General features: G+C 34.9%; 1 protein-coding gene and 1 pseudogene across 4 annotated transcripts; one reads left to right on the top strand and one right to left on the bottom strand.

The window, feature by feature from the left end:
• Positions 1 to 26: 26 nt before the first annotated feature.
• Positions 27 to 301, bottom strand: LOC109131008 (uncharacterized; annotated as a pseudogene).
• Positions 302 to 3958: 3657 nt separating this feature from the next.
• LOC104764293 (protein trichome birefringence-like 10) lies at positions 3959 to 7064 on the top strand. 4 transcript variants are annotated; one of them, XM_087501574.1, is made up of 4 exons: positions 3959 to 4901; positions 5677 to 6066; positions 6146 to 6304; positions 6439 to 7064. In XM_087501574.1, the coding sequence occupies exons 1-4, from the start codon at positions 4423 to 4425 to the stop codon at positions 6827 to 6829; spliced, it is 1419 nt and encodes a 472-aa protein (XP_087357700.1). In that variant the 5' UTR covers positions 3959 to 4422; the 3' UTR covers positions 6830 to 7064. The 4 variants fall into 4 exon arrangements, with proteins under 4 accessions (XP_087357700.1, XP_087357699.1, XP_087357702.1 ...); XM_087501573.1 differs by having other exon boundaries at positions 3962 to 4901; positions 6146 to 6313; XM_087501576.1 differs by having other exon boundaries at positions 4071 to 5563.
• Positions 7065 to 8017: the final 953 nt, after the last annotated feature.

Here is an 8017-nt window from a genome sequence, read left to right as displayed (position 1 = left end):
TAAAAAACGATACCAAGAAACACCAAACTAGGGGATAATCTTACCACACCTAAACATTTAGTGGTCGCAACCTCTACGAGTTGGACCAGAAACTAACTTACGACCCGACCACAAATTCACCTTCTTCTTCTTCTCCTCGTCGTTCCCAAACTCGTCTCTTAAATCTTCTCCGACGACCACGCTCATTCTCATTGGCCTTCTCTGCAGCCTTGTCACATCCGTGGTAACTAGCCATGGCGATGGAACAAGTTAAGTAAGCGACCAAGAGGAACACCACTTTAAGAAGCTTCTTCATCTTCATTTTCTTAGTATCGACTATTCCTTAACTAAAGATTCTTAACAATGATTCGTACTCGTGGATATATGCATGTTTGTAGATTTTGTGGCCTTTTTCTTACGTGAGTTAATGCATTATATAAATGGTTCAAATTTTATTGACGGACTGAGCTAGTGAATAGTCTAGAAAATACTTCCTCCGTTTCAACTAAAACACGCAGATTAAGAAACATTTACTTTTAACAAGTTCAACCAATCAGAAACAATACTGCATAATATAAAATACCAAAGTAATCTAAAAGTTGCATGGAAACATCCTATATTATGAAACAAAAAAAAAATTCTAAAATATCTTATATTTTGAAACGGAGGGAGTAGTAAGTTTTAGGTTGCTACATTGTATTCAATGCTATTTCAGAATTTCTAATTTAAGAATAAAAGTAAATTTCATTAACTCATGATATATATAGTATCTCTGACTCTGTTACTTGCATAAATTTAAACCATGTGTTTTAGGTAGACTGTGATTAATTCCAACTAAATATGATTATATTTAGATGGTTATTTTCGAGAAACTGTTCGATCATTAGAATAAAAATCATTTATATACAATTAAATCCAAAAAAAAAAAAACACTTAGACACCATAACAATACCATAAGATTGTACTATCATTCCTTTCTGTCGAAATCGCAAATTCTGAAACGAAAAACCTTATACTTGACGAGTTTAGTCTTGCAGAACGCAAAACGCAGTTGCAACCGCCTGAATTGATCATATTTAAGGCACACAAAAAAAAAAAGAGTTGAGCAACGAGATCCGTCATCTACTCCGTCACTACTCAAATCAGTTAAAAAAAAAAGGTTGAAAGAAACATAAATCATTGATTAAGCAAAGCGTTAACAATGCTTTCTGCGTCCTGTTTTTTATTAAGATCATTAAAATCAGATAGTAGTATATTTTTGAGCTTGACCATTACGCAATAATTGCTTTTGTTTTCTCTTTGCTCGAGAGATTCATTGTCCCCAAGAAAAATTACATGTGATGTGCTACAAAACCTTACGACAAGTGGCATGGCATGGACGGCTCGGAGCCTAGGAGTCTGAGTTTCGATCTTCTTCTATTTAATTGCGTACTTAAAATCATTCGAAGATTCCATCTCACTTAAAGGAATCAATCATTAATAAATTGTAAGTACACACAGGGGACCCAAATCCAGTGTGCTCGGTTCGGTGTTAGATTAGTATTTGCTTAGGAAAACAATACAGTATATACTATACACTATAAAGGGCTATAAAGTAATAGAGTATAATCTAGATATATACTTGAAGTATGTTGTCTTACAGACATGTACGATCGGCTCTTATGGCTGAAGCGATGGCCATCCACCAAGCTGTTCTCCATGCCAAAGAACTCGGCATTACAAAATTCTCTCTAGCTTCAGATTCCTTACGGGTGATCAAAGCAATCAATTCGGCAGCTCCATGGGATTCTTCATGACATCCTCTTTCTATCATCGGACTTCGAAGATGCTCGATATCGTTTTGTCTCACGAAAAGATAATTGTGTTGCAGATGAATTAGCAAAATCAAGTCTCTCTAGTTTCTCCTTTGTACCCGGTTTAACCGGCTGACTATTTTCATCTCAATTGAAGTCCTTTCCTTCACAAAAAAAAAAAACGTAACCGTCGTAAGTGCCGAGATAGCAATTGTCAAATGAAAAAGAAAAAAAAAAGTCTTAAGCGTGTATTTGTCAAAAATGGATTTTGGCTTTTCCGATCCGATATTCCGATCCAAAGAAATTCTTATTATTATAGCCTATCTTAATATATTTTGGAGCTAATTATATAGTACTTAATTAAACCATTCTCATAATTTAGCGACACCAACGAACCAAATAAAGGTGGCAAAGCTGATAAGGATAACAGTTATCTTATCTGATAAGGATAGGACATAATAGAGGAGAAATTTTTGATGCTTAACGCTATTGATCATTACATTTATGCAATTGTTCCCTACACCTTTTATTCTCTCACATAAATTGATATTTTAAATAAACTTTTTAGTTTATATAATACTCATATTTACAAACAACAAAATCGCAAAACAACATCATCTTGATTTCTTTAGTTACTGGAGAAAGACTAAAAAACGTATGCACCAAATAAAACTAGTGACAATTGGTTTGGTTTATTTCGATGTATAGTCGGTTTGGTTTTTACAAATTTAGCTCACTCGAACTTTATTATCCATAGCTTGCATGTGGACTGAATGCCTAAAAACCCAATTTCGAGTATGTATGCCTGCTAAACCTTTCGACCTTCATTTGCATAATCCAAATACCTCTATTTGCTACATTAGTTCACCATCCCGTAAATGGTATATCTAAATTTATTACTTAGAAAGAGGTCAAAGGCGACAAATCTCTTTCCATAATTTTTTGTTCACGTTTCTAAAAAAAAATTGTTTTGCAAAAAGCATGGGACCGTTGGTTGTCAAACTCAAACGTCAAAGCATGGGACCGTTACGTTGTTTTATTATTATAAATCTTTTGTTTTTTCTTTGTCATTAAACTTTGGAATATACGAGCCTAGGGTGCTATTACATGATAATAACCCCATTTTCTTAACATATATATATATATATATATATATATATATATATATATCAACTCGACTAATAATAATTGGTATAGACGTATATTGTGTGTTTCATTCTAATAACTAAGTTTCTAATTAACTCGGGCAGCCTACAGCCTACCACAAAGTAAAATATCTTTCAATTACTAGAGTGTAAAACCTAATCGGATGTATAATTGTCTAGCGTTAATCAGGTCAGGTGCCAACTCATCTATTTTTCACAACTAGTCTAGTAGTATAATTTGTTCCATTAACAGAACAATGGTCTCTCTTTTAAAGCAAGGAATCAAGATTTTTTTTACTCAATAGAAAAATGATTCCCAAAAAAAAAAAAGGATTAAAACGTAAATGTACATTTACTAACAAGATTTAGGTAATACTAGTATATAATCTCATTATTATTAGTAGTGGTAAGTTTTTTTTTTCAGGTGAAATTATAAAACCCCACTAAATAAAAAGCGCACACGGCCGGTGGCCACCATTATCACCACTAATCAAATTATGTTGTCCCACGCGCCTTCCCACTGTTTTTAACCTTCCACGTCTTCTCCTTTCGCACGCTCGTTACGACAAGAATGACCTCACGCTAGCTCCTTATTAGCGAGTGTGATACCCAAAAACAGTAAGAAACTAACCATACTTTAAAACGGTTTTACTCTCTTATTAACAAAGCAATTATTATAGTTTGTATTTTTTTCTTACAAATTTATCTTTTATAGAAACAAATAAATCTTGATATGAATTGTTTGTAATTTTTAGAAATAGATGAACTTGTTATTACTGCTTGTAGATTGTAAAAACTAAAAAATATTTTCTTCTTGCAAAATATTCAAAACTGTCGTTAATTTCTTACTCTTTCTGGTCTGGATAGTTTTAATTAGCTTTTTGACTTCTTATAATTAAAAGTTTACAAAATAATAAAAAATATCTAAAGTTACCACAATAGCACAGATATTGAAATTAACAAATAATTAATTTTGATTAAATTTAACAAATAAAGAGGAATTAATTTTTTTTTTAAAACCTCCACGATTTTCAACCAATAGTCACTACTCATCTCTTTGTGCGGATGTGAACACAAAAAGACAACAAGAGAAAAGTTGAGAGTTTTCTTTTGGGTTTTTGGCTTTGTCTGGATTCGAACCGAATCGTTCATTGTTCTTGCCAAAATATACTTCTCTCTTCGTCTTCTTCTTCTTCTTCTGTCTGAAATAAAAATCTCAACTTTTTTTTTTTTCCATTGGAAAGTGTTTCCTCGTTTCCTTGACACATGTTTTTCGCATCATTCATTCTTCATAATTGTATACTCCATTAAAAACAGAAACGAAACGAAACTGACCAACCAAGCAAAGCTCCTCCTCTTCCATTAACAATCCTCAACTTGCTTCATCTTCATTCGCCATGATTATTATTATTATTCCCCTCTTCTTTACTTTCCCAATTTCTTGAATTTTCCCCCTCAAAGACAAAACCTTTTTCGAGATTTCTTATAAGATTATTGAACTTGAGATGTCTATAAACTCAAACGTTGAAGAAAATGGAGGAGCAAAGCCAATCTGTGAAGCTTTGAAGAGATTCAAAAGGTCGAGGCTTGTGTTCGAGCCTTCTTTAGGAGTTTTGGGTTTTTTCTTGGTCGGGCTATGTTTGGTTTGCAGTTTTTTCTACTTTGATTACAGAAGCGTTCCTAAAAGCTATGGCCTTTCTGATAAATCAGACAGATTCGTCTGGCTCAAACTTGAAACCAGCAGCAACAACAACACCAGCAACAGTAGTAGTAGTAATAGTTCCATGAGAGTTGGGTTTCTGGAAGAGAGTGGAGATGGGTGTGATGTGTTCGATGGGGATTGGGTTTGGGACGACTCTTATCCGTTGTACCAATCCAAAGATTGCAGATTTCTCGATGAAGGATTTAGGTGTAGTGACTTTGGAAGGTCTGATTTGTTCTATACTCAGTGGCGATGGCAACCTAGACACTGTAATTTGCCCAGGTATATATATATATATATATATATATATATATATATATATATATTCTTCAATTCATAGTTTCCTCTGTTCTTCTGCCACTTGGTGCTCTTTAATTGCGTATCCGTGACTACGAATCAAATTGTTTCTCTTTGTTGTAGTAGTTCATGTTTGTTCTCTTATTAGAACTTAGATTTTGAACAGTGAAGGGAGATTTTGGTTTGAGATTTCCAAATCAAATCATAGTGTGTGTGTTGTTATTACAAGGGAGATTATGTTTTGTTTGTAGAGATTTATGAAATATTTGTGGTCTATGGAGAGAAGAGAAGTCAGAGCTTCTTTTTAAGCTTTGTTGCTTTCAGGCTTTGATGTCGTTTTCTATGGTCTCTTCTCCTCCAGTTGTCCGCAAGTTACGGCTTAGGATAAGCACAATCTCGTGAAACTTGCTCATCATATTTTTGCTATTAAAGCCAATGGCTTTTTTTGTTTTCTTCTCTTGGTTTGATCTTTTAATATGGTCCCTTCTTCTTCTTCTTCTTCTTCTTCTTCTATTTCCCCATTCACATCAAACAGCTTTTTCTTAGCTAATCAATGTGTGTGCTCCTTATCTTATAGAGGCTACTGTACTATCTGAACCCGTGAGTTAAATTACATTTTTGGAAAAGGATTGGTTGCCATATAACATGTATGCACAATAGGTTATCCGTGTTCTTCATGAGCTATGAACTAATATGTTTAGGATTGGTACTTAGCTGACTCTCTTTACTTCTGTTTTTGAATTATGTAAAAATGAATCAGATTTGATGCAAAACTGATGCTAGAGAAACTTCGGGACAAGAGGCTAGTGTTTGTTGGAGATTCGATAGGAAGAAACCAGTGGGAGTCTCTTCTTTGTTTACTGTCTTCTGCAGTCAAGAACGAGAGCTTGATTTATGAAATAAACGGGAGTCCCATCACAAAGCACAAAGGGTTCTTGGTGTTCAAATTCGAGGAGTACAATTGCACTGTGGAATACTACAGGTCTCCATTTTTGGTTCCCCAAAGCAGACCACCGATTGGATCACCGGGGAAGGTTAAGACAACTTTGAAACTGGATACTATGGATTGGACTTCAAGCAAATGGAGAGATGCTGACATTTTAGTGCTCAATACTGGTCATTGGTGGAACGACGGCAAAACTACTAGAACGTAAGTTCCATGTCTCATTTATAATCACTTGTCTGCTTTTTTGTTCCAATGACCAAATCTTGAATGTTGTTACTAACAGGGGATGTTACTTTCAAGAAGGAGTTAAAGTGAAACTAAAGATGAATGTAGATGATGCGTATAAGCGAGCTCTGAACACCGTTGTGAAATGGATACAAACCGAGGTCGACTCAAACAAAACTCAAGTCTTCTTTCGCACTTTCGCCCCCGTGCATTTCAGGTTTGTCCGGTATTACTTTTAACTTCTTGATTAAGATTCAATCGCATGTAGTAGTCAGTTTTGCTTGATTAAGTCTAGGATGTAGAATCTTTCTGCATTTAGTTTGAACTCGTCTGTGTCATTGTATGAAACAGGGGAGGAGATTGGAAAACAGGAGGAACATGTCACATGGAGACATTGCCTGAGATTAGAACCTCATTAGTTTCTTCAGAGACATGGGAACAGTTAAAGATCCTGGGAGATGTGTTGTCACATTACTCAAACAGATCAGAGACTGTTAAAATGAAAGTGTTGAATATAACGACAATGGCTTCTCAAAGAAAAGATGGTCACCCTTCGCTCTACTATCTCGGTTCGCATGGTCCTGCACCACTTCATCGCCAAGACTGTAGCCACTGGTGCCTTCCCGGTGTTCCTGACTCGTGGAATGAGCTCTTCTATGCGTTGTTTATGAAACAAGAAGCTTCTTCTTCGTCTAGAAGAGTCGAAGAAGCGACTAGTACAGGAAATGTTACAATGTCATGACGCCGGACAGAATAAGGCAACAGCAAGCTCTTGTTTCTTCTGAAGTTGGCATTTTCTTTTGAAGATGCTGAGCTCAAAGATCAAAAAGGGTTTGAGATTTTTTTGATCAAGTGATTAGATTAATTGGGTGGGGATATGTAATTAGGTGGATAATCTTAATCTATGGTTGTAAAGATAAAATACATCTCAAATTATTTTCCGAAAGTTAATACATATAAGATTGAGTGACCAAAAACATTAGTTTCTCTGTTTTTTCTACCTTACAGCGGAAGAGACCAAAAACAAAATTTTAGTTTTGGGCCTAACCCAAAAACTGTAAATTTTACAGAATCCACAGAAATATTTTTTATACATTTTTGGTCTGTTGCTTTTAGCTTTTACATGATTTGCTTTGGTCTGAAACATTGAGAAGATGTGAAACGATTACAAGAACAAAGATGGATACTGTCAGGAACATGCTGATCTGTGTCTGGTAATCTTCTGAGAGGTGCGATAGTTAACGGGTGCACGTATATGGGCATGTCTGGCCACTTCCAGTTGTTGAACAAAAGGTATTTTCTTTTACGTGCAGACATAAAAAAGTGACGTGCATATGTGTTTGTATCTACAAGCTAGATCAAGCAACTTTATTGAGATTGTAACAATTACGTTTCGGAAGTTGCAATTTTTCACCTTTCATTTAGGAAACCATTAAAATGATCACAGTAATTTACAACGACGAAATTCATAATAGCATTTATCAACCAAACTAAAATAGTAACATAATAGCATCGAACCAAATTTGACAAACTTTTTATTAATAGATTATTTTATATATATGTTTGTTCCCTCTTTACTGCCGAAACAATTGTGAATTAAACCATACAACTTAAATCGATCGTTAATTATTATTCCAAGTACGAGACATGGATACCACTTCAACCACACGATCTTCCACCGGCTCAGTACGTACTCTTGCACCAAAAAAGATTGTTTGTTGTCTCTCATTAATGCACCAAAGTCTTTTTAGGGATAAGTTTTTAGGTTTGTTATTCCGTATAAATTATAAATCATATAAAGCCCTTTTGAGTGTATCGAGTCATTATAATTCATTCATAAAAGACACGTCGGTGAGGCTAAAAACTCCCAAGTCGGTGATCGTGACATGACATGAGCCTTTAGAAAGAAGCTCGTGAGAGAATCTGTGAT

The sequence above is a fragment of the Camelina sativa genome, chromosome 19 (genome assembly GCF_030686135.1).
Source record: "Camelina sativa cultivar CO46 ecotype springtype chromosome 19, ASM3068613v1".
NCBI lineage: Eukaryota > Viridiplantae > Streptophyta > Magnoliopsida > Brassicales > Brassicaceae > Camelina > Camelina sativa.
The sequence above is the reverse complement of the archived record's forward strand: the minus strand, read 5'-3'. Positions and strand labels throughout refer to the sequence as shown.